At 44.6% G+C, this 27,160-nt stretch overlaps 1 protein-coding gene across 1 annotated transcript in view; it reads left to right on the top strand.

Moving 5' to 3' along the window:
- vwa5b1 (von Willebrand factor A domain containing 5B1) overlaps positions 1 to 27,160 on the top strand; it is a 226,085-nt gene that overhangs the window by 157,016 nt on the left and 41,909 nt on the right. The window contains exons 17-18 of the mRNA XM_060852285.1: positions 12,691 to 12,713; positions 15,399 to 15,502. Coding sequence (XP_060708268.1) covers positions 12,691 to 12,713; positions 15,399 to 15,502 — 127 coding nt within the window. The remainder of the gene's footprint in view (positions 1 to 12,690; positions 12,714 to 15,398; positions 15,503 to 27,160) is intronic.

The following is a 27,160-nucleotide window of genomic DNA, read 5'->3' as shown; positions in this document are numbered from 1 at the left end:
TTTATCAGTGCGGGCCCTGTATCATTCCTTTATCAGTGCGGTCCCTGTACCATTCCTTTATCAGTGCGGACTCTGTATCATTCCTTTATCGGTGCGGACCCTGTATCATTTCTTTATCAGTGCAGACCCTGTATCATTTCTTTATCAGTGCGGACCCTGTATCATTCCTTTATCAGTGCGGGCCCTGTATCATTCCTTTATCAGTGCGGGTCCTGTATCATTCCTTTATCAGTGCGGGCCCTGTATCATTCCTTCATCAGTGCGGGTCCTGTATCATTCCTTTATCATTGCGGGTCCTGTATCATTCCTTTATCAGTGCGGGCCCTGTATCATTCCTTCATCAGTACGGACTCTGCATCATTCCTTCATCAGTGCGCACTCTGTATCATTTCTTTATCAGTGCGGGCCCTGTATCATTCCATTATCAGTGCGCACCCTGTATCATTTCTTTGTCAGTGCGTGCCCTGTATCATTTCTTTATCAGTGCGGACTCTGTATCATTCCTTTATCAGTGCGGACCCTGTATCATTCCTTTATCAGTGCGGGCCCTGTATCATTCCTTTATCAGTGCGGACCCTGTATCATTCCTTTATCAGTGCGGGCCCTGTATCATTCTTTTATCAGTGCGGACCCTGTATCATTCCTTTATCAGTGCGGACCCTGTATCATTTCTTTATCAGTGCGGACCCTGTATCATTCCTTTATCAGTGCGGGCCCTGTATCATTCCATTATCAGTGCGGGCCCTGTATCATTCCTTTATCAGTGCGGACTCTGTATCATTCCTTTATCAGTGCGGACCCTGTATCATTCCATTATCAGTGCGGGCCCTGTATCATTCCTTTATCAGTGCGGGCCCTGTATCATTCCTTTATCAGTGCGGACTCTGTATCATTCCTTTATCAGTGCGGGCCCTGTATCATTCCTTTATCAGTGCGGGCCCTGTATCATTCCATTATCAGTGCGCACCCTGTATCATTTCTTTGTCAGTGCGGGCCCTGTATCATTTCTTTATCAGTGCGGGCCCTGTATCATTCCATTATCAGTGCGCACCCTGTATCATTTCTTTGTCAGTGCGGGCCCTGTATCATTTCTTTATCAGTGCGGGCCCTGTATCATTCCATTATCAGTGCGCACCCTGTATCATTTCTTTGTCAGTGCGGGCCCTGTATCATTTCTTTATCAGTGCGGACTCTGTATCATTCCTTTATCAGTGCGGACCCTGTATCATTCCTTTATCAGTGCGGGCCCTGTATCATTCCTTTATCAGTGCGGACCCTGTATCATTCCTTTATCAGTGCGGGCCCTGTATCATTCTTTTATCAGTGCGGACCCTGTATCATTCCTTTATCAGTGCGGACCCTGTATCATTTCTTTATCAGTGCGGACCCTGTATCATTCCGTTATCAGTGCGGGCCCTGTATCATTCCTTTATCAGTGCGGACTCAGTATCATTCCTTTATCAGTGCGGACCCTGTATCATTCCTTTATCAGTGCGGACCCTGTATCATTTCTTTATCAGTGCAGACCCTGTATCATTTCTTTATCAGTGCAGACCCTGTATCATTCCTTTATCAGTGCGGGCCCTGTATCATTTCTTTATCAGTGCAGACCCTGTATCATTCCTTTATCAGTGCGGGCCCTGTATCATTCCTTTATCAGTGCGGACTCTGTATCATTCCTTTATCAGTGCGGACCCTGTATCATTCCATTATCAGTGCGGGCCCAGTATCATTCCTTTATCAGTGCGGGCCCTGTATCATTCCTTTATCAGTGTGGACCCTGTATCATTCCATTATCAGTGCGGGCCCTGTATCATTCCATTATCAGTGCGGGCCCTGTATCATTCCTTTATCAGTGCGGACCCTGTATCATTTCTTTATCAGTGCAGACTCTGTATCATTTCTTTATCAGTGCGGACCCTGTATCATTCCTTTATCAGTGCGGGCCCTGTATCATTCCTTTATCAGTGCGGGTCCTGTATCATTCCTTTATCAGTGCGGACCCTGTATCATTCCTTCATCAGTGCGGGTCCTGTATCATTCCTTTATCATTGCGGGTCTGTATCATTCCTTTATCAGTGCGGGCCCTGTATCATTCCTTCATCAGTACGGACTCTGCATCATTCCTTCATCATTGCGGACTCTGTATCATTTCTTTATCAGTGCGGACTCTGTATCATTCCTTTATCAGTGCGGGCCATGTATCATTCCTTTATCAGTGCGGACTCTGTATCATTTCTTTATCAGTGCGGACTCTGTATCATTCCTTTATCAGTGCGTGCCATGTATCATTCCTTTATCAGTGCGGGCCCTGTATCATTCCATTATCAGTGCGGGCCCTGTATCATTCCTTTATCAGTGCGGACCCTGTATCATTCCTTTATCAGTGCGGACCCTGTATCATTTCTTTATTAGTGCGGGCCCTGTATCATTTCTTTATCAGTGCGGACCCTGTATCATTCCTTTATCAGTGCGGGCCCTGTATCATTCCATTATCAGTGCGGGCCCTGTATCATTCCTTTATCAGTGCGGACTCTGTATCATTCCTTTATCAGTGCGGACCCTGTATCATTCCATTATCAGTGCGGGCCCTGTATCATTCCTTTATCAGTGCGGGCCCTGTATCATTCCTTTATCAGTGCGGACTCTGTATCATTCCTTTATCAGTGCGGGCCCTGTATCATTCCTTTATCAGTGCGGGCCCTGTATCATTCCATTATCAGTGCGCACCCTGTATCATTTCTTTGTCAGTGCGGGCCCTGTATCATTTCTTTGTCAGTGCGGGCCCTGTATCATTTCTTTATCAGTGCGGACTCTGTATCATTCCTTTATCAGTGCGGGCCCTGTATCATTCTTTTTTCAGTGCGGACCCTGTATCATTCCTTTATCAGTGCGGACCCTGTATCATTTCTTTATTAGTGCGGACCCTGTATCATTTCTTTATCAGTGCGGACCCTGTATCATTTCTTTATCAGTGCGGACCCTGTATCATTCCTTTATCAGTGCGGGCCCTGTATCATTCCTTTATCAGTGCGGACTCAGTATCATTCCTTTATCAGTGCGGACCCTGTATCATTCCTTTATCAGTGCGGACCCTGTATCATTTCTTAATCAGTGCGCACCCTGTATCATTCCTTTATCAGTGCGGGCCCTGTATCATTTCTTTATCAGTGCAGACCCTGTATCATTCCTTTATCAGTGCGGGCCCTGTATCATTCCTTTATCAGTGCGGACTCTGTATCATTCCTTTATCAGTGCGGACCCTGTATCATTCCATTATCAGTGCGGGCCCTGTATCATTCCTTTATCAGTGCGGGCCCTGTATCATTCCTTTATCAGTGCGGGCCCTGTATCATTCCTTTATCAGTGCGGACCCTGTATCATTCCATTATCAGTGCGGGCCCTGTATCATTCCATTATCAGTGCGGGCCCTGTATCATTCCTTTATCAGTGCGGACCCTGTATCATTTCTTTATCAGTGCAGACTCTGTATCATTTCTTTATCAGTGCGGACCCTGTATCATTCCTTTATCAGTGCGGGCCCTGTATCATTCCTTTATCAGTGCGGGTCCTGTATCATTCCTTTATCAGTGCGGGCCGTGTATCATTCCTTCATCAGTGCGGGTCCTGTATCATTCCTTTATCATTGCGTGTCCTGTATCATTCCTTTATCAGTGCGGACCCTGTATCATTTCTTTATCAGTGCAGACTCTGTATCATTCCTTTATCAGTGCGGGCCCTGTATCATTCCTTTATCAGTGCGGGCCCTGTATCATTCCTTTATCAGTGCGGACCCTGTATCATTCCATTATCAGTGCGGGCCCTGTATCATTCCATTATCAGTGCGGGCCCTGTATCATTTCTTTATCAGTGCAGACTCTGTATCATTTCTTTATCAGTGCGGACCCTGTATCATTCCTTTATCAGTGCGGGCCCTGTATCATTCCTTTATCAGTGCGGGTCCTGTATCATTCCTTTATCAGTGCGGGCCCTGTATCATTCCTTCATCAGTACGGACTCTGCATCATTCCTTCATCATTGCGGACTCTGTATCATTTCTTTATCAGTGCGGACTCTGTATCATTCCTTTATCAGTGCGGGCCATGTATCATTCCTTTATCAGTGCGGACTCTGTATCATTTCTTTATCAGTGCGGACTCTGTATCATTCCTTTATCAGTGCGGGCCATGTATCTTTCCTTTATCAGTGCGGGCCCTGTATCATTCCATTATCATTGCGGACCCTGTATCATTCCTTTATCAGTGCGGACCCTGTATCATTCCTTTATCAGTGCAGACCCTGTATCATTTCTTTATTAGTGCGGGCCCTGTATCATTTCTTTATCAGTGCGGACCCTGTATCATTCCTTTATCAGTGCGGGCCCTGTATCATTCCATTATCAGTGCGGGCCCTGTATCATTCCTTTATCAGTGCGGACTCTGTATCATTCCTTTATCAGTGCGGACCCTGTATCATTCCATTATCAGTGCGGGCCCTGTATCATTCCTTTATCAGTGCGGGCCCTGTATCATTCCTTTATCAGTGCGGACTCTGTATCATTCCTTTATCAGTGCGGGCCCTGTATCATTCCTTTATCAGTGCGGGCCCTGTATCATTCCATTATCAGTGCGCACCCTGTATCATTTCTTTGTCAGTGCGGGCCCTGTATCATTTCTTTATCAGTGCGGGCCCTGTATCATTCCATTATCAGTGCGCACCCTGTATCATTTCTTTGTCAGTGCGGGCCCTGTATCATTTCTTTATCAGTGCGGACTCTGTATCATTCCTTTATCAGTGCGGGCCCTGTATCATTCCTTTATCAGTGCGGACCCCGTATCATTCCTTTATCAGTGCGGGCCCTGTATCATTCTTTTATCAGTGCGGACCCTGTATCATTCCTTTATCAGTGCGGACCCTGTATCATTTCTTTATTAGTGCGGACCCTGTATCATTTCTTTATCAGTGCGGACCCTGTATCATTTCTTTATCAGTGCGGACCCTGTATCATTCCTTTATCAGTGCGGGCCCTGTATCATTCCTTTATCAGTGCGGACTCAGTATCATTCCTTTATCAGTGCGGACCCTGTATCATTCCTTTATCAGTGCGGGCCCTGTATCATTTCTTTATCAGTGCAGACCCTGTATCATTCCTTTATCAGTGCGGGCCCTGTATCATTCCTTTATCAGTGCGGACTCTGTATCATTCCTTTATCAGTGCGGACCCTGTATCATTCCATTATCAGTGCGGGCCCTGTATCATTCCTTTATCAGTGCGGGCCCTGTATCATTCCTTTATCAGTGCGGACCCTGTATCATTCCATTATCAGTGCGGGCCCTGTATCATTCCATTATCAGTGCGGGCCCTGTACCATTCCTTTATCAGTGCGGGCCCTGTATCATTCCTTTATCAGTGAGGGCCCTGTATCATTCCTTTATCAGTGAGGACCCTGTATCATTCCTTTATCAGTGCGGACCCTGTATCATTTCTTTATTAGTGCGGGCCCTGTATCATTTCTTTATCAGTGCGGACCCTGTATCATTCCTTTATCAGTGCGGGCCCTGTATCATTCCATTATCAGTGCGGGCCCTGTATCATTCCTTTATCAGTGCAGACTCTTTATCATTCCTTTATCAGTGCGGGCCCTGTATCATTCCATTATCAGTGCGGGCCCTGTATCATTCCTTTATCAGTGCGGGCCCTGTATCATTCCTTTATCAGTGCGGACTCTGTATCATTCCTTTATCAGTGCGGGCCCTGTATCATTTCTTTATCAGTGCGGACCCTGTATCATTCCTTTATCAGTGCGGACCCTGTATCATTCCTTTATCAGTGCGCACCCTGTATCATTTCTTTATCAGTGCAGACCCTTTATCATTCCTTTATCAGTGCGGGCCCTGTATCATTCCTTTATCAGTGCGGACCCTGTATCATTCCTTTATCAGTGCGGACCCTGTATCATTTCTTTATTAGTGCGGGCCCTGTATCATTTCTTTATCAGTGCGGACCCTGTATCATTCCTTTATCAGTGCGGGCCCTGTATCATTCCTTTATCAGTGCGGACCCTGTATCATTCCTTTATCAGTGCGGACCCTGTATCATTTCTTTATCAGTGCAGACCCTGTATCATTCCTTTATCAGTGCGAGCCCTGTATCATTCCTTTATCAGTGCGGACTCTGTATCATTCCTTTATCAGTGCGGGCCCTGTATCATTTCTTTATCAGTGCGGACTCTGTATAATTCCTTTATCAGTGCTGGCCCTGTATCATTCCTTCATCAGTGCGGGCCCTGTGTCATTCCTTTATCAGTGCGGGCCGTGTATCATTCCTTTATCAGTGTGGATTCTGTATCATTCCTTTATCATCGAGTAAAAAGTGAGGTCTGCAGATGCTGGAGATCAGAGCTGAAAATGTGTTGCTGGTTAAAGCACAGCTGGTTAGGCAGCATCCAAGGAACAGGAAAATCGACGTTTCGGGCCAGAGCCCTTCATCAGGAATGAGGAGAGTGTGCCAGGCAGGCTAAGATAAAAGGTAGGGAGGAGGGACTTGGGGGAGGGGCGATGGAGATGTGATAGGTGGAAGGAGGTCAAAGTGAGGGCTATAGGCCCGAGTTGGCTGGGGCGGAGAGGTCAGGAAGAAGATTGCAGGTTAGGAGGGCGGTGCTGAGTTGAGGGAACCGACTGAGACAAGGTGGGGGGAGGGGAAATGAGGAAACTGGAGAAATCTGTGTTCATTCCTTGTAGTTGGAGGGTTCCCAGGCGGAAGATGAGGCGCTCTTCCTTCAACCGTCATGTTGTTATGTTCTGCCGATGGAGGAGTCCAAGGACCTGCATGTCCTCGGTGGAGTGGGAGGGAGAGTTAAAGTGTTGAGCCACGGGATGGTTGGGTTGGTTGATCCGGGCATCCCAGAGGTGTTCCCTGAAGCGTTCCGCAAGTAGGCGGCCCGTCTCCCCAATATAGAGGAGACCACATCAGGTGCAGCGGATGCAATAGATGATGTGTGTGGAGGTGCAGGTGAATTTGTGGCGGATATGGAAGGATCCCTTGGGGCCTTGGAGAGAAGTAAGGGAGGAGGTGTTGGCGCAAGTTTTACATTTCCTGCGGTTGCAGGGGAAGTTTGCAAGGGAGTGGAGGTTGGGTTGGTGGGGGGTGTGGACCTGACGAGGGAGTCACGAAGGGAGTGGTCTTTGCGGAACGCTGATAGGGGAGGGGAGGGAAATATATCCCTGGTGGTGGGGTCCGTTTGGAGGTGGCGGAAATGACAGTGGATGATACGCTGTATACGGAGGTTGGTGGGGTGGTAGGTGAGAACCAGTGGGGTTCTGTCTTGGTGGCGGTTGGTGGAGTGGGGCTCAAGGGCGGAGGAGCGGGAAGTGGAAGAGATGTGGTGGAGGGCATCGTCGATCACGTCTGGGGGGAATCCGCGGTCCTTGAAGAAGGAGGCCATCTGGGCTGTACGGTATTGAAACTGGTCCTCCTGGGAGCAGATGCTTGGAACTGGTCCTCCTGGGAAGACAGAACCCCACTGGTTCTCACCTACCACCCCACCAACCTCCGTATACAGCGTATCATCCACTGTCATTTCCGCCACCTCCAAACGGACCCCACCACCAGGGATATATTTCCCTCCCCTCCCCTATCAGCGTTCCGCAAAGACCACTCCCTTCGTGACTCCCTCGTCAGGTCCACACCCCCCACCAACCCAACCTCCACTCCCGGCACCTTCCCCTGCAACCGCAGGAAATGTAAAACTTGCGCCAACACCTCCTCCCTTACTTCTCTCCAAGGCCCCAAGGGATCCTTCCATATCCGCCACAAATTCACCTGCACCTCCACACACATCATCTATTGCATCCGCTGCACCTGATGTGGTCTCCTCTATATTGGGGAGACGGGCCGCCTACTTGCGGAACGCTTCAGGGAACACCTCTGGGACGCCCGGATCAACCAACCCAACCATCCCGTGGCTCAACACTTTAACTCTCCCTCCCACTCCACCGAGGACATGCAGGTCCTTGGACTCCTCCATCGGCAGAACATAACAACACAACGGTTGAAGGAAGAGCGCCTCATCTTCCGCCTGGGAACCCTCCAACCACAAGGAATGAACACAGATTTCTCCAGTTTCCTCATTTCCCCACCCCCCCACCTTGTCTCAGTCAGTTCCCTCAACTCAGCACCGCCCTCCTAACCTGCAATCTTCTTCCTGACCTCTCCGCCCCCACCCCACTCCGGCCTATCACCCTCACCTTGACCTCCTTCCACCTATCACATCTCCATCGCCCCTCCCCCAAGTCCCTCCTCCCTACCTTTTATCTTAGCCTGCCTGGCACACTCTCCTCATTCCTGATGAAGGGCTCTGGCCCGAAACGTCGATTTTCCTGTTCCTTGGATGCTGCCTAACCAGCTGTGCTTTAACCAGCAACACATTTTCAGCTCATTCCTTTATCAGTGCGGACCCTGTATCATTCCTTTATCAGTGCGGGCCCTGTATCATTCCTTTATCAGTGCGGACCCTGTATCATTCCTTTATCAGTGCGGGCCCTGTATCATTCCTTTATCAGTGCGGACCATGTATCATTCCTTTATCAGTGCGGGCCCTGTATCATTTCTTTATCAGTGCGGGCCCTGTATCATTCCTTTATCAGTGCGGACTCTGTATCATTCCTTTATCAGTGCGGGCCCTGTATCATTCCGTTATCAGTGCGGGGCCTGCATCATTCCTTTATCAGTGCGGACTCTGTATCATTCCTTTATCAGTGCGTGCCCTGTATCATTCCTTTATCAGTGCGTGCCCTGTATCATTCCTTTATCAGTGCGGGCCCTGTATCATTCCTTTACCAGTGCAGACCCTGTATCATTCCTTTATCAATGTGGATTCTGTATCATTCCTTTATCAGTGCAGACTCTGTATCATTGGCAGTTGATTCATGCCCTGACAACATGAATACTGAAAACATGAAAGCTTCAGTTTATAAAAGATAGAACAAATAGATCTATCCATCCTGAGTAGAATGAAATTGTAAAGCTGTTCAAAGCTGTCAACAGCTCATTTGTAGTGCAGGGTCTGCTCTTGGTTGTGCTGAAAATCTCAGAAGCAGCAGGTAAAATAATATTACAGTCATCCACCAAAAAACAATTCATATTCAAACTTTATTCAAGTGTTCTTGGAGATGCTACAAAGCTGAGCAAATATTGAATAATTCTTCATTACAATAAGATGCAATTGCTGGATTTCTTCAAAATTAATTCTTTTTCATAAATTTAATATTTTGTTTGTAGATGCTCAATAGATTCAGAGTTGTTACAGAATTGTCAAATTAGACAGTGCAAACTATTAAAACATATTCTATGTTTAATGGTGAAATGTTGCTAAAAAGAGGTTAAAGTTGAACCTTATAGTTGTGCAATCATTTAAGACTAGATTTTCAGGGAGGGTTGGCAGACCACACTTTGCCCCATCCCATGTACATAAATCAGTATGAACTCAGAGAGGACAGCGGATGAACCCAGCCCACAGCCATACCATTCTGTGGGCCGCTAAATCATTGCAGGTTGGGACGTTTGCTCCTCACTGGCAGAAAGTTCCACTGTGTGGAGATGCTAGCCAATTTGATTGGCTGACAACTCTAACAATCCTGATGGTGCAGAGCGCAGTCATGAGCACTGCTGGTACTGCAGTCTGGTCCACATGGAGAGTCCCTTGCAAAAAGGGTGAACCCAGGGATGGTTGGGAAGGTGATGACCTCAGGATCCATATATTTTACAAGCCAACTCCAACAGAAAACTCACCTGGTGCTTTATGTAATATCCAGGCCATACCTTTTTTCACTAATGTTTATGTTCTCTAACAAACAAGTATTTTACTCATTATTAATATTTCCAAGTGTGTCATCTGCAACCTCGTCATTGTATTCAAGTTGAAAATCAACTAAACTTAGAGTCATAGAGGCTGCAGTACAGAAAAAGACCCTTTGGCCCATCAAGTCTGTGATGGTCAAATCCAAAAACACTTGGAAAGGAAGGGATTGATCAGTCATAGTCAGCTCGGAATTGTTAGTGGGTGATTCTTTCTGACTAATTTAATTGAGTTTTTTTGAAAAGATAAAATATATTGATGAGGGTAGTCCAGTCAATGTGGCTGACGTGGACTTAAGTAAGGCCCATGACAAGATCCCACATGGAAGGCCAGTCCTAAAGGGAAAAGCCCATGGCAGGTTGGCAAACTGGATCGAACATTGTCTTTCCAAAAGCAAGCAAAGGGTGATTGTGGAGGAGTGTGTTTTGTAATTGGAAGTTTGTGAGCTTAAGCATACCACAGTGATCCTGTGCTGGGACGCCTGTTGTTTGTTGTTTACATTAAGAACTGGATGTGAATGTAGAAGGTATAATTAGTGAGTTTGTAAAAGACAAGAAAATTGGTGGTGTTGTTGATAGTGAGGAGGACGGCTACAGTCTGATATTGATCATCTGGCAGATGGAACTTACTTCTGATAATTACAAGGTGATGTATTTTGAGAGGTCAAATAAGGGAAATATAGATAATAAGTGGTAGGTCCCTTGGCAGTACTGAGGAACAAGGAGGCGTTGTTGTGCAAATCCATAGATCCCTGAAGGTGTCAGCACAGGTGAACAGGGTGGCGAAACAAACTTGCTTTCAGTAGCCAGAGCATTGAATATTGGAGCAGGCAAGTCTTGTTACAAATTGATAAAATATTGGTTAGGCCACAGATTGAATATTGTATGCAATGCAATGTTGGTTGGAAGAATGTGATTGCATTGGAGAGGTTGCAGAGGAGATTCATCAAGGTATTGCCTTGGATGAAAACTCTGAGTAATGAGGACAGATTGAAATGCTGGCTTTGTTTTCCTTGGAGCAGAGGATGCTGATGGGAGATCTGTGTGAGGTAGACAAAATTATGAGCGGTATAGACCAAATAGATTGTGAGAATCTTTTCCCCATGGCAGAAGTCTAAAACCAGAGGGCATAGGTTTAAGGTGAGGATCAAGGTTTTTTAGAAGAGAACGGAAAAAAATGTTTTTACCTAGAGGGTAGTAGAAATATGAAATGTGCTGTAATAGATGGCTGAGTATTTTAAGACAAAAAGTGTGGTGCTGGAAAAGTACCGCAGGTCAGGCAGCTCATCAGCTCATTCCTGCTGAAGGGCTTATGTCAATCTCCTGCTCCCTGGATGCTGCCTGACTTGTTGTGCTATTCCATTCTGATCTCCAGCATCTGCAGTCCACCTGATTAGTAAGGTTAGATTACATGGAATCCAGGGGTAGCTAGCCAGTTGGATAGAAAATTGGCTCGAAGGTAGGAGACAGAGGATGGTAAGGGGTTGTTTTTTGAACTGGATGCCTGTGACCAACAGTGTGCCACAAGAATCAGTGCTGGGTCCACTGCTTTTTTGTTATTTATATAAGTGATTCGGTTGTGAATCGAGGAGGAATGGTTAGTAAGTTTGCAGATGACATCAAAATAGGTGGTGTAGTGGACAGTGAAGAAGATTATCTGAGTACAATGGGACCTTGATCAGATGGGACAATGGACCAAGGAGTGGCAGATGGAGTATAATTTAGATAAGTGTGAGGTGTTACATTTTAGTGTGACAAACCAGAGTAGACTTTGCAGAGTTAATGGTAGAGCCTGAGGAAGTGTTGCTGAGCAAAGAGGTGTATGGGTGCAGGTGCATAGTTTCTTGAAAGTGGAGTCATAGGAAAAGAATGTGGCGAGGTATTTGGCATGCTTGCCTTCATTGGTCAGAGCATTGAGTATAAGAGTTGGGACATCATGTTGTGGCTGTACATGACATTGGTGAGGCCACTTTTAGAATATTGCATTTGATTCTGGTTTCTCTGCTATAGGAAAGATGTTAAACTTGAAAGTGTTCAAAAAAGATTTACAACAATATTGTCAGGATTGGAGGATTCAGCTATAAGGAAAAGCTGAATAAGTTGGGGCTTTTTTCCCTGGAGCATTGGATGCTGACGAGTGATCTTGTAGAAATTTATAAAATCGTGAGGGGCAGGGGAGTCTAGGGGACCTGATGAGTAACATTTTCACACAGAAGGTGGTCGTGTATTGAGTGAGCTACCAGAGGAAGTGATGGAGGCTGGTAAAATTACAACATTTAAAAGGCATCTGGATGAGTATATGAATAGGAAGGGTTTAGAGGGATATGGGCCAAGTGCTGGCAAATGGGAGTAGGTCAGATTGGGATTTGTGGTTAACTCAGACAAGTTAGACAGAAGAGTCTGTTTCTGTGCTGTGTGAATCTATGATTCTATCCTGAGAGCATGGTGGAAGCAGGTACTCTGGCATCAATTAAGAAGAATCTGGATGAATACTTAAAATGCTGTCGTAGTCATGGATAAAGTAGGATTAGTGTAGTTTTGTGTTTGCTGGTTGGTATAGGGACAGTGGCCCGAAAGACCAATTTCTATGTTGTATGACTCCATGACTCTATGACTTTATCACCTGATAAAAACCTAACTGTTCGAATCCTGTGCCCCATTGCCTTGTCTGTGTTGGCATCGCAAGTGTACATCTAAATAGTTCCTAAATGTTTTGAGGATTTCTGCCTCTCCCACCCTTAAAGGCAGTGAGTTCCAGATTCCCACCGCACACTTTTGAACCTCCTGCCCCTTACCTTAAATCCAGCCCGTCTGGCATTGATCTCTCCACAAAGGGAAAGGTTTCTTCCCAGCTACCGTATCTATGACCCTCAAAATGTCATACGTCTCAATTATGTCTCCTCTGCTTCAAACAAAACATCTTCTTTTACAATAAATTATGTTTCAGGACCTAAAACATGTTGAACTCCTTTCTGTGTCTGTTTCATATATTGTTGTAACCATAATTTTGAAATCTATGATTTTATATTTTGTTATCTTCTTTCCCTGTCTGCTTTAATTGTCTCAGCACTGTGGGATTTTGTACCTTCAGTTATACACTTTGCACCTTCTGAACAGTACAACAATCCTATCAATGGGACATTGGTTATCACTATAATATCAGGATTGTGCCTTAAAAACCAAATCAAATTAGAGCACCCCCCACCCCGACTCACAATACTGCTGCTTCGACAGGACCCTGATCTGGAAACTTTGGGATTCATGTTTTCTGTGGGTGCAACATGAATGGAGGGATTTTTGTTTAAAATTCATGGGACATGGGTGTCTCTGGTTGGTCTGGAGAAGGTGGTGGTGAGCTGCCACTTTGAACTGCGGTAGTGTGTGTTGTAGGAAGACCCACAATGCTGTTAGGGAGGGAGTTCCAAGATTTTTGACCCAGAGACAGTAAAGGAATGGTGTTATATTTCCAAATGAGGATGGTGAGTGGCTTGGAGGAGAATTTTCAGAAGATGGTGTTCCCATGTATCTGCTGCCCTTGTTCTTCTAGAAGAAGTGGTAATGGGTTTGAAAGGTGCTGTCTAAGGACCTTTGGTAAATTCCTGCTGTGAATCTTGTAGTTGGTATACACTGCTGCAACTGACTTGTGTCTTGTAGATGGTGGACAGCCTTTGGGGAGTCGAGAGGTGAGTTACTTCCTGTAGAATTCTGAAAATCTGACCTGCTCTTGTTAGTATTATATTTGATGCAGAGAATCCAGTTCAGTTTCTAGTCAATGGCAATCCCCATGGTGTGGTTAGTGATGGTAGGATTCAGTGATGGTAGTGCCATTCAATGTCACGGGGTGGTGGTTAGATTATCCGAGATTCATAGTATCCTACCACATGGAGACAAGCCCTTTGGCCCAAACTGGTCCACGCTGACCAAAGTGTCCATCAATGCTAACTCCATTTCCCTGCACGTGGCCCATATCCTTCTAATCCTTTCCTCCCCATGTATTTGTTCAAATGCCTTTTAAATGTTGTTAATGTACCCACAGCAACCATTTCTGCTGGCAGCTCATTCCATATGCGTACCACCCTCTGTGTAAAAAAGGTTGCCCCACAGGTTTCCTTTTATTCTTTCCCCTCTAAACTTAAACTGATGCCCTCTAGTCCTTGATTACCCAACCCTGGGAAAAGACTGAATGCATTCATCCTATCCATGCTTCTCATGATCTTATACATTTCTATAAGATTCCCCCCTCAGAATCCTATGCTCTAAAGAAAAATGTCCTAGCTTGTCCAACCTCACCCTTTAACTCAGACATTGAGTCCAGGCAACATCGTTGTAAGTTTCTTCTGCACTTTTTCCATTTTAATGACATCCTTCCTATAGCAAGGTGATCAAAGCTGAACACAATACTCCAAGTGCAGCCTCACTAATGTTCTGTATAACTACACCATAGCTTCCCAACTTCTAAACTCAGTGTCCTGACTGATGAAGGCCAGTGTCAAAAGAACCATGCATCTGAACACTAAGGTCCCTCTGTATCGCTACATTACTTAAGGCCCTACTATTCACTATGAAAACCCTACCTTGATTTGACTTTCCAAAATGCAAGACCTTACCGTTATCTATATTAAACTCCATTTGCCATTTCTCGGCCCACTTCCTCAGCTGATCAAGATCCTGCTGCAATTTCTGATAACCTTCCTCACTGTCCACAATACCACCTATTTTACTATCATCAGCAAACTTATTAATCATTCCTTGCACATTCTCATCCAAATCATTGATATAGATAATAAACAGTAATGGGCCAGCACCGACCCCTGAGGCACTCCACTAGTTACAGGACTCTAGCCTGACAATCATCTGTCCACTATTACCATCTGCTTCCTTCCATCAAACCAATTGTGTATCCAATTTGCCAGCTTCCCCTGTAGTCCATGCAATCTAACCTTCCAGAGCAGCTTACCATGTGGAACCTTATCAAAGGCCTTACTGAAACCCATATAGACTATGTCTACTGCCCTGCCCTCGTCAACCTTCCTGGTCACTTCATCATAGAATTCAAATAAAAGTGTCTCTTATTGCAGATTGTTATTGCCTGGCATTTGTGTGACACAAATGTTATATGCCAGTTTTCAGCACAAACTTGGATATTATCCAGATCTTGTTGCATTTTAACATGGTCTACTTCAGTATCTTTAGGAAGAAAGAGTAGAATTCTATGAGGAAGAACTCTGAAATTAGAAGAGGTCAAAATTGAGGAAGATCTCTTTGAATAGAAATGACCAAGACTTGATAATTTCCTATTTATTCTGACCTGGATATTCATGCAGTATTTACTCATAGCTAAGGAATAGTACCATATTCCACAGTGTGCACAGCTGCAGTCATGTTTTGCAGCTTAAATCAGATTTGTTTTCCATTCGGAAGGGGAGATAGATTTTTAATTAATTTCAAATGACTTGAAACACATTGTAAATTTGGTGACACTGCATTGGCCTCATTCTGTTCTAACTCTTTCAGCTGGAACAAAGTGGAACAATCAAAGGAGGTCACACTCTGGAAGCTGCAGGCATAGAGATTACTCGATTGGTCTTGGCCGTTCTCAATCTGAATACGAAGCTGATGGAGTTGACGATGGCTTTTCCACTTTATGTAAGGCACAGAAATATTTATATTTTGCCTATTGTGCAAGCTGAGTTAATGAAAATGCTTCCAACCATGTTTTAACAGACAGGGTCTTTGAATTTTGGTATTTCTGCTCTGAAATATATTTCCTCAAACCTTTCTCTTTTGATGTTGTCTTGAGTACATGAATTTATAAATCCTGAGTGTGCAATGTTCTTCCTGAGAAGAGGATTCATAGAACCCCGACAGTGTGGAAGCAGGCCATTTGGTCCAATGATTTCACACCAACCCTCCAAAGAGCAGACCCATCCCCATCCTATTTCTGTAGCTCTATATTTCCCGTGGTTAATCCACTTCAACTGCACACCTTTGGAATGTGGGAGGAAACCAGAGCACCCGAAGGAAACCCACACGGACACAGGGAGAACGTGCAAACTCCACACAAACACTCACCCGAGGCTGGAATCAAACCAGGGTCCCTGGCATTGTGAGGTAGCAATGCTCACCACTGAACCACCATGCTGCCCCGACTCTATTGATGAGTTGCTTCACTCAGCTTCAATCTGTTGCAGTTGTTGGTTTTCTGACTTCACCTATTCAGTTTGAGAGACAAAGTCAAGAGGAACAATTGCAATCACGTTAATCCAGTTTAATGCTTTGTTCATAAACCTTATCTAACGAAAGAAAATGTTCCCTGAAGGATAGCAGTGTAAAAAAAACATGTTGCAGAGCAGGATTGAGCAATCAGTTTGTCAGTTAGGTTGCCACAGAAGTATCATCTCGGATGCTTGGAAAAATATCGTTCTTGGATCATTGATTGTGATCACAAGGTGAGCATAAACTGTCCTTGAGCACATGTTGGAATGTTGCTTACTTGTAAAAGGCTGCAGTCTGTGTGGTGAAAATTATCCAAACTGTCGATAGTGAATTTTCATAATGGTGTTGTCATATTACAAGATGATTTCATTTAAAGATTTTCTCATTGGATAATGGTGCTGCTGGCTGGGACAACATTTATTATCCCTCTCTTATTGCCCTGGAGAGGTTGATGTTTTGTAATCGTGAACCACTACAGTCCTTGGTGTGTAGATAGACTCATAATGCCATTAGGGAGGGAATCCCAGAATTCTGACCCAGTGACAGTGAAGAAAAAGCAATATATTTCCAAGTCAGGATGGGAAATGGCTTGGAGGGGAAATGTCAGATTGCAGTGTTCCACGTATCTGCTGCCCTTGTCATTGGACACGGAAGGAGCCATGGGTTTGGAAGGTGCTGTTGGCAGAGGCTTGTGAATCAATAATTTACCTTCAATTCCATGAGCTTCAGTTTTAATCAACAGTCTCTTTTTGAGGGACTATGTTAAGTATCTTCTGAAAATCCAAATAAATACCATTTCCCAAAGACTTTCCCTACGTCTTTAGCCACATTTACACAAACATCAATCAGATTCTACACGTTATCTAATCTCAACAATTCCATACTGGTGATTCTATTTCAGAAAGTTACATTGCGAAGAATAAAACTGAATCCTATCTCCTCTCATTTGTTTGTGTATTTATATAAATTGACACATTACCAACACACACCTAAGACTTTCCATTTCAGTTTGTATTGATTTATAGGGGGCTCAAGAAAATAGAAAGTTAGTACCCACTGTCTGTGTATCCGTGTTCAGTGTTGCCTATTTAGAAGGTGGTTTTAGATTAGCCCTTCATCAGGAAGGGCTTTTGCCCGAAACATCGATTTTCCTGCCCTTCAGGTGCTGCCTGAACTGCTGTGCTTTTCTAGCACCACTCTAATCTAGAATCTGGTTTCCGGCATCTGCAGTCCTTGTTTTTACCTATTTGGAAGGTGGTGCCTACTCAGAGTTGTGCATTTCTGCTCTCAATTTCTCAACAACAGACTTTAGAATTCCTCAGTTCGCTTTCTCACTCTTCTGAAAGACATCTACAACGTTCCACTCAAAAGGGACATTTCCTGAACCAAGAGGATTCCGAAGAGTGTAGATGGGGATGAATTTTTAAGTGAGTTTGGAAACGCAATGCCAAATTTGGGTCCTGACCTCATGTCTCAGGAGTGTTGTTCACATGATGTTATCGTTAAACGTAAATCTCGAATTCAGCAAGAAGCGAAATTGGTCCTCAATTAATGCTAATGAGTACCTCCAAGGAATGCATGCCATGCCTGATGCAATTAGCAAAGATAGACAGTAACCAGGGTATGACTGTGCTGCATGGTCACAGAGAATAGGTAGTGCCTCAGAGAGTAGCAGCAGAGTGACCTGAAGTTGTGGATGAATGAGGCACTGAACACATTTGAGTACAAGATTCTTGGAGGTTCAACAACGATAAACTTATACTTTGCCCTTTTTCCGATTGTGAACTCAATAGCGATGTACTGGCATGAATCGGTTTGTTCACATATTTGTTGAAATCTCTCCTGAAAATTACACCAGCACATTTAGAGTCATAGAAATGTACAGCATGGAAACAGACCCTTCTGTCCAAGCCATCCATGTCGACCAGCTATCCCAACCCAATCTAGTCCCACCTGCCAGCACCCGGCCCATATCCCTCCAAACCCTTCCTATTCATGCACCAATCCAAATGCCTCTTAAATGTTGCAGTTGTACCAGCCTCCACCACTTCCTCTGGCAGCTCACTCCATACATGTACCACACTCTTTGGAAGTTCTGAAAGGATTTTAATGGCATATCAGAGTACAATAAAGAACTCTGCCCTTCGAGTCTGTTTTGGCTGATCTGACCTTCACCTCAACTCAACATTTCTGCATCTCCTTAATCATCTTTTATGACCTTGGACATGAACTAGAAGTGAACAAGTTCCTTGTTTCTCCCCCCACCTTCACTTTCAAAATTGCAGCATGCCCCCCTGAGTGATTGGGACCGGAGATGAGCTCGGTGGACTATGACTTGGACACTGGAGTGGGGAGCACCGTAGCTGTAGCATTAGTCAGACCTGTGTAAGTAGCTAACTATCCAGTTAGTTATTTGCACAGGGTCCCCTTCAGGAGGTAGGGAGCAGCCAGAGAGGAAGGATCCAGTTAGGAGACTGTCACATTTCACTGTACAGTTTCATGCAATGAACAGCTTCATTCAGATGCAGGGAGAATGTCACTGAGCCACAAGTTAGCCCATTGATTGCTGCCTCCAGTTGATGAGCAATACTACAGCTATTTGCTGCCTTGTTGAAACAGGAAGAAAGTCCTCTCTCGATGTTTCCCACTTTTACATTAACAGGCCTTTCGCATAAACGCTTATTCCTCACACCCACTTCCCTTAAACCTATCTGTCTCCAGAGACTGGTAAAATGCAGCCCCCTGTTTCTGATTCAGTATTCATTCCAGGGAATGTCAGGCATACTGACAACTTGCTCTGTGTTGCTGGAAAGCAATTATTCACCATATTTCCATTTCTGTATTTAATTTGACAATACCTGTCAAGGTGAAAATGAAGGCTGCTGGTATAGGGAATGCTGGATGACTAAAGAAATTGAGGGTTTGGTTAAGAAAAAGAAGGAAGCATATGTCAGGTATAGACAGGATAGATCGAGTGAATCCTTAGAAGAGTATAAAGAAAGTAGGAGTATACTTAAGAGGGAAATCAGGAGGGCAAAACAGGGACATGAGATAGTTTTGGCGAACAGAATTAAGGAGAATCCAAAGGGGTTTTGCAAATATAGTAAGGACAAAAGGGTAACTAGGGAGAGAAAGGGCACCTCAAAGATCAACAAGGTGGCCTTTGTGTGGAGCCACAGAAAATGGGGGATATACTAAATGAATATTTTTCATCAATATTTACTGTGGAAAAGGATATGGAAGATATAGACTGAAGGAAATAGATGGTGACATCTTGCAAAATGTCCAGATTACAGAGGAGGAAGTGCTGGATGTCTTGAAATGGATAAATCCCCAGGACCTGATCAGGTGTACCCGAGAACTCTGTGGGAAGCTACAGAAGTGATTGCTGGGCCTCTTGCTGAGATATTTGTATCATCGATAGTCACAGGTGAGGTGCCGGAAGACTGGAGGTTGGCAAACGTGGTGCCACTGTTTAAGGAGGGCGATAAAGGCAAGCCTGGGAACTATAGACCGGTGAGCCTGCCCTCAGCGGTGGGCAAGTTGTTGGAGGGAATCCTGAGGGACAGGATGTACATGTATTTGGAAAGACAAGGACTGATTAGGGATAGACAACATTGTGTGTGGGAAATCATGTCTCACAAACTTGATTGAGTTTTTTGAGGAAGTAGCAAAGAGAATTGATGAGGGCAGAGTGGTAGATGTGATCTATATGGACTTCAGTAAGGCGTTCGACAAGGTTCCCCATGGGAGACTGATTAGCAAGGTTAGATCTCATGGAATACAGGGAGAACTAGCCATTTGGATACAGAACTGGCTCAAAGGTAGAATACAGAGGGTGGTGGTGGAGGGTAGTTTTTCAGACTGGAGGCCTGTGACCAGTGGAGTGCCACAAGGATCAGTGCTGGGCCCTCTACTTTTTGTCATTTACATAAATGATTTGGATGCGAGCATAAGAGGCACAGTTGGTAAGTTTACAGATGACATCAAAATTGGAGGTGTAGTGAACAGCGAAGAGGGTTACCTCAGATTACAACAGGATCTGGACCAGATAGGTCAATGGGCCGAGAAGTGATAGATGGAGTTTAATTCAGATAAATGCGAGGTGCTGCATTTTGGGAAAGCAAATCTTAGTATGACTTATATACTTAATGGTAAGGTCCTAGGGAGTGTTCCTGAACAGAGAGACCTTGGAGTGCAGGTTCATAGCTCCTTGAAAGTGGAGTCACAGGTAGATAGGATAGTGAAGAAGGCGTTTGGTATGCTTTCCTTTATTGGTCAGAGTATTGAGTACAGGAGTTGGGCGATCATGTTGCAGCTGTACAGGACATTAGTTCGGACACTGTTGGAATATTGCGTGCAGTTCTGGTCTCCTTCCTAACGGAAAGATGTTGTGAAACTTGAAAGGGTTCAGAAAAGATTTACAAGGATGTTGCCAGGGTTGGAGGATCTGAGCTACAGGGAGAGGCTGAACAGGCTGGGGCTGTTTTCCCTGGAGCGTCGGAGGCTGAGGGGTGACCTTATAGAGGTTTACAAAATTATGAGGGCATGGATAGGATAAATAGACAAAGTCTTTTCCCTGGGGTCAGGGAGTCCAGAACTAGAGGGCATAGGTTTAGGGTGAGAGGGGAAAGATATAAAACAGATCTAAGGGGCAACCTTTTCACGCAGAGGGTGGTACGTGTATGGAATGAGCTGCCAGAGGATGTGGTTGAGGCTGGTACAGTTGCAACATGTAAGAGGTATTTGGATGGGGATATGAATAGGAAGGGTTTGGAGGGATATGGGCCAGGTGCTGGCATGTGGGACTAGATTGGGTTGGGATATCTGGTCAGCATGGATGGGTTGGACCAAAGGGTCTGTTTCCATGCTGTACATCTCAATGACTCTATCATCTTTATCAGTTTTCAAGGAGCCTACATTGTACCTGAAAACTCTTTTTCCTAAAATAATTATGAAAAATGTTTTGTTGGTTTAGGGTGAGGGGGAAAAAATATAAAAAGGACCTAAAGGGCAACTTTTTCACGCAAAGGGTGGTGTGTGTATGGAATGAGTTGCCAATGGTGGGGTACAATTACAACATTTAAAAGGCGTGATCTTGAGACCCTTTGCAAGTTTCTTTATTTAATCTCTGTTTTGTAGCCCCTTCCATTTGTTTTGTTATCCTTTGCTCCTCTGTATTTCTCTGACTCTCGAACCTATGTCAGATGATTTTTTTTACATGTTTTGTCTTAGTTTGTTATTGTCTCTTTCCTCCTCAGCTGTTCATGGTTATCTTTTTTGAGGGATAGGCTGGGGTTAAATTGTTTCAACAGCACATTATTTTTTTTAAAAGCTACTACTCACTTTGTTATTTTCACCATAAACAAATTTGTCTAGTTCATGATGAGCATTTTTATCATGTCTTAAATAAATCCAAAAACTGATTTTCAATATAATGTTGATTTTAATCGTTGGGATGATTCAGAGCTGAACATTGCTACCTCACAGCTCTCATTCCTGAAGAAGGGCTTATGCCCAAAATGTCGACTCTCCTGCTCCTTGGATGCTGCCTGACCTGCTGCGCTTTGCCAGCAACACATTTTTCAGCTCTGACCTCCAGAATCTGCAGTCCTCACTTTCTCCTACCTCACAGCACCAAGGACCTGCGTTTGATTCCAGCCTTGCACAACTGTCTGTGTGGAGTTTGCACATTCTCCCTGTGTTTGTGGGGTTTCCTCCAGGTGCACCAGTTTCATCCCACAGTCCAAAGATGAGCAGGTAAAGTGGATTGGCCATGCTAAATTGCTAGACATGTGTACATTAGGTGGGTTAAGTGTCCAAGGATGTGTAAATAAGGTGGGTTAGCCATGGGAAATGCAGGGTTGCAGGGATGGGGTGGGTCTGGACTGGATGCTCTTCAGAGGGTCAATGTGGACTCGATAGGCTGAATGGCCTGTTTCCACACTGTAGGGATTCTATGGTTTTATGTTCACTATTATAATCATGTTTATGCACTAAATAAATCAGTCTGTTTTCTTGTTACTAAATCTAATGTGGCCTTTCCATGAGAAGGATTGTGACAGACTTTGCAATATCTTGAGTAAAGCTCAATGCAATGTTTCCAAGTTCAAAACCTTCTCTTTTAGTCTGTCATGAGCATGTCGAGTGAAGTCTTGTGAAATTCATTCACAGTTGCTGGCAATACCTATCCGTTTAATCAATTAGCTGGCTACTTACAGCGAAGACAGGATGGTGAAGTGATGCATAGACAATCCTGTTACTCTGTTATTTTGTTATAAATGCATCTTGTCTCCATCTATCAGATTGTCTTAGGCAGAGATTTTTGAATCTTCTAAGGTAAAGGTGACTCAATATTTCATGGGACATGGGTTTCTCACTCACAGCCAGCGTTTATTGCCCAATTCTAATTGATCTTGAACTGAATGGCTTGCTAGGCCATTTCAAAGCACAGTTCAGAGTCAACACCATTAGTATGCATCTGAGTCACAGGTCTGCCTGACCAGATAAGGACAGCAGATTGCAGTAAGGACAGTTGTGGTGCTCTCATATATCTGCTGCACTTGTCCTTCTAGATGAATTTAGAAGGTCCTATAGATAGTACACAGCTGCTACTGAGCATCAGTGGGGGAGGAAGTAAAGTTTTGTGATTAAAGTACTAATCAAGCACATTCTTTGTTCTGGATGATATTGTGCTCTTTGAGTGCTATTGGAGCTGCACGAGCCAAACAAGGTAGAAGTATACCACTTTATTTTTTGGTCAATGGTAACCCCCAGGGTATTGATTGTGGAGGATTCAGTGATGGTAACAATACTGAATGTCAAGGGGTGGTGGTTAAATTATGTCTTATTGGAGATGCTCACATCCTGGCATTTGTGTGGCATGAATGTTACTTGCCATTTGTCAGCTGAAGCCTGGATATTGTCCAGATCTTGTTGTATTTGAACATGGACCACTTCAGTATCTGAGGAGTTGAAAATGTTGCTGAATATTATGCAATCATCAACAAATATCCCCATTTCTGACCTTATGATGGAGGGCAGGTCATTTATGAAGCAACTGAAGATTGTTTGGCCGAGGACATTACCCACAGGAACGTCTGCAGAGATGTCCTGGAACTGAGAAGACTGGCTTCCAACAATTACAACATCTTCCTATGTTCCTGATGGAATTTTCCCCAACTTGTCTGGATGAATGCAGCTCCGACAATATTTGAAAAGCTTGCCGCCAGCCAAGACAAAGCATCCCCTATTTGATTGTCACCACATGTTAAATCCCCAGGACCTGATCAGGTATACCCGAGAACTCTGTGGGAAGCTAGAGAAGTGATTGCTGGGCCTCTTGCTGAGATATTTGTATCATCAATAGTCACAGGGGAGGTGCTGGTAGACTGGAGGCTGGTGCCACTGTTTAAGAAGGGCGGTAAAGACAAGTCTGGGAACTATAGACCGGTGAGCCTGACCTCGGTGGTGGGCAAATTGTTGGAGGGAATACTGAGGGACAGGATGTACATGTATTTGGAAAGGCAAGGACTGTTTTGGGATAGTTAACATGGTTTTGTGCATGGGAAATCATGTCTCACACTTGATTAAGTTTTTTGAAGAAGTAATAAAGATGATTGATGAGGGCAGAGCAGTAGATGTGATCTACATGGACTTCAGTAAGGCGTTCAACAAGGTTCCCCATGGGAGACTGATTAGCAAGGTTAGGTTTCATGGAATACAGGAAGAACTAGCCATTTGGATACAGAACTGGCTCAAAGGTAGAAGACAGAGGGTGGTGGTGGAGGGTAGTTTTTCAGACTGGAGGCCTGTGACCAGTGGAGTGCCACAAGGATCAGAGCTGGGCCGTCTACTTTTTGTCATTTACATAAATAATTTGGATGCGAGCACAAGAGGTACAGTTAGTAAGTTTGCAGATGACACCAAAATTGGAGGTGTAGTGAACAGCGAAGAGGGTTACCTCAGATACAACAGGATCTGGACCAGATGGGCCAATGGGCTGAGAAGTGGCATATGGAGTTTAATTTAGATAAATGCGAGGTGCTGCATTTTGGGAAAGCAAATCTTAGCATGACTTATACACTTAATGGTAAGGTCCAAGGGAGTGTTGCTGAACAAAGAGACCTTGGAGTGCAGGTTCATAACTCCTTGAAAGTGGAGTCGCGGGTATATAGGATAGTGAAGAATGCGTTTGGTATGCTTTCCTTTATTGGTCAGAATATTGAGTACAGGAGTTGGGAGGTCATGTTGCGGCTGTACAAGACATTGGTTCGGCCACTGTTGGTATATTGCATGCAATTCTGGTCTCCTTCCTATCAGAAAGATGTTGTGAAACTTGAAAGGGTTCAGAAAAGATTTACAAGGATGTTGCCAGAGTTGGAGGATCTGAGCTACAGGGAGAGGCTGAACAGACTGTGGCTGTTTTCCCTGGAGCGTTGGAGGCTGAGGGGTGACCTTATAAAGGTTTTCACAATTATGAGGGGCATGGATAGGATAAATAGGCAAAGACTTTTCCCTGGGGTTGGGGAGTCCAGAACTAGAGGGCATAGGTTTAGGGTGAGAGGGGAAAGATATAAAAGAGACATAAGGGGCAACGTTTTCACACAAAGGGTGGTACGTGTATGGAATGAGCTGCCAGAGGATGTGGTGGAGGCTGGTACAATTGCAATATTTAAGAGGCATATGGATGGGTATTATGAATAGGAAGGGTTTGGAGGGAAATGGGCCAGGTGCTGGCAAGTGGGGCTAGATTGGGTTGGGATACCTGATCAGCATAGACAGGTTGGACTGAAGGGTCTGTTTCCATGATGTACATCTCTATGACTCTATGGCATCCACAATCCTTCATGATTGATACACAGCAGCAGCAAAGTGTTCTAGCCACAAGGTGCACTGTTAAAATTCACCAAGGCTCCTCAGATAGCACCTTCCAAACCCGTGGCCACTTCCGTCTAGAATGACAAGTACATGGGAATACCTCCATCTGCAAGTTCCTCTTGGAGCTACTCAACATTCTGAGTTGGAAATATATCGCTATTCCTTCATTGTCACTGGGTCCAAATCCTGGCATTCCCTTCCAAAGGGTAATACCAATCAACCTACAGCATATAAACTACAGTGCTTTAACAGGGTAGTTTACCACCACCACCTCAAAGGACAGTAAATGCTGACCCAGCCAGTGACGGTCACAAGTGAATGATTTAAAATAAAACCTTCTATCCATGGTTCACATGTTTATATCGAGCACCTGCAGGTCTTTGTGATCTAGTTACACAGTGTGCTTGAAGTGATATAAATTATTTTCACCCATTGGCCATGCACATCTTGTAGCCTAGCTCAGGATAAAACTAGTTGTATATGGAGGATATGATACCAGTAATCATGAAACTGATTGTCTCATGGGTTAAACTTCATCCTGATCTTCTGTGTGACTTTCTGTTACTTTCACCACAGAACAGATGGGTATTACCAAACAGATTTTTTGTTGCAGAATTTCGCTCTGAGCTTAGCAGTTCTGATGTAATAATCAGGGTTGATCTGCCGAATATAGGCAATCTAATACTCACCGAGCTATCCATGTGTGACTGTAAGCCTGTGACCTGTGGAGTATTCCTGCTTTTACAGAATATCGATGCATAGGGCTCACTGAATCTAAAGCTATAATTTAAAATAAATTATATGCAAATTTGCTTTAAAAACATTCTTCAATTAGAAATCAATGTAAGGATGATCCTGTAACCTATTCCCAGCTGTGTAGCTGTGTATATGCAGTGAGTATGGGCTGGATGTTTTCGGTGAAGTGGAATAAGTTTGATTAAGAAGGCCAGTCAAAGGTCAAAGCTGTGGTCACGGGTACTGGCCTAGGCCCCAGTTACACTGTCTCTCTGTGGGGTATGTGGAACATTCCTTGTTCCAGTCCTATTCAGTCCGAACTCTCAACTCTTTCTGCAGTACATCGATGATATCATCGATGCTGCTTCCTTGTCTTGTCCAGAATTGGAAAGGTTTATTTATTTTGCTTCCAATTTCCAACTGTTCTCACCTGGTCCATCTCTTATTCTCTTCCCTTTCCTTCCTCAGTATCTCTGTTCCCATTTCTAGAGATAAGCTGGCCACCAATATCCACTACAACCTACTGACTCCTAGAGTTACCTTCGCTATGCATTCTCACATCTTCCTGTAAAGTCTGTATTCCATTCTCCCAACTCCACCATCTCCACTGCATCTATTCTGACGATGCCAGCTTTGACAACGAAGCCTCCAAAGTGTCCATCTTTTTCCTCAACCAAGGATTCCCCAGCATGTTGTTGACAGTGCCCTCAGCTGGGTCTGACCCGTCTCCTGCACTTCCGCCCTCATCCCCTCTGTTCCCTCCCACAACAGTGATAGTTTTGTCCACGTCTTTACCTACCATCCCCCCAGAATCCACATCCGGAGGATCATTAGCTGCTATTTCTGCCACCTAGGTGGGATGTCACCATCATTCCCTCCGCTCCCTTGTACACCTTCCACAGGGACTGTTCACTCCGGGACACCTTGATCCACTCTTCCTTCACTCCCAACACTCCCCTACAGACTTGCAGCACCTTCTCTTGCAATTGCAAGAGGTGTAACACCTGCTCATTTACCTCCTTCCTCCCTCATTATCCAAGGGCCTAAACACACCTTCCAGGTGAAGCAGCACTTTACCTGCACTTCTCACAATCTAGTCTACTGCATTCGTTGCTCTCAATGTGGTCTCCTCTCCACTGGGAAAATGAAGTATAGACTGGGTGACTGTTTCACTGAACATCTACGTTCTGCCCAAACGAAAGACCCTGAGTTTCTAGTTGCCTGCCACTTCAATAGACCACCTTGTTCCCTGGCCGACATCTCTGTCTCAGACTTGCAGCAGTGCTCCAGTGGAGTTCAGTCCAAGCTGGAAGAACAAGAACTCATTTTCTACTTGGGAACTGGATAGTCTTCTGGACTTAATATCAAGTTCAACAATTTCAGGGCTTAAGGCACCTTCTTCCACATCCTTAACCCCAACTCCCACACACCAGGCCTTGTTATCACATCGACTGTGTGAGAAACAAAGCTCAC

Source organism: Hemiscyllium ocellatum, chromosome 37 (genome assembly GCF_020745735.1).
Source record: "Hemiscyllium ocellatum isolate sHemOce1 chromosome 37, sHemOce1.pat.X.cur, whole genome shotgun sequence".
Lineage (NCBI taxonomy): Eukaryota > Metazoa > Chordata > Chondrichthyes > Orectolobiformes > Hemiscylliidae > Hemiscyllium > Hemiscyllium ocellatum.
Note: the sequence above shows the minus strand (reverse complement) of the source record. Positions and strands in the feature narration are given on the sequence as shown.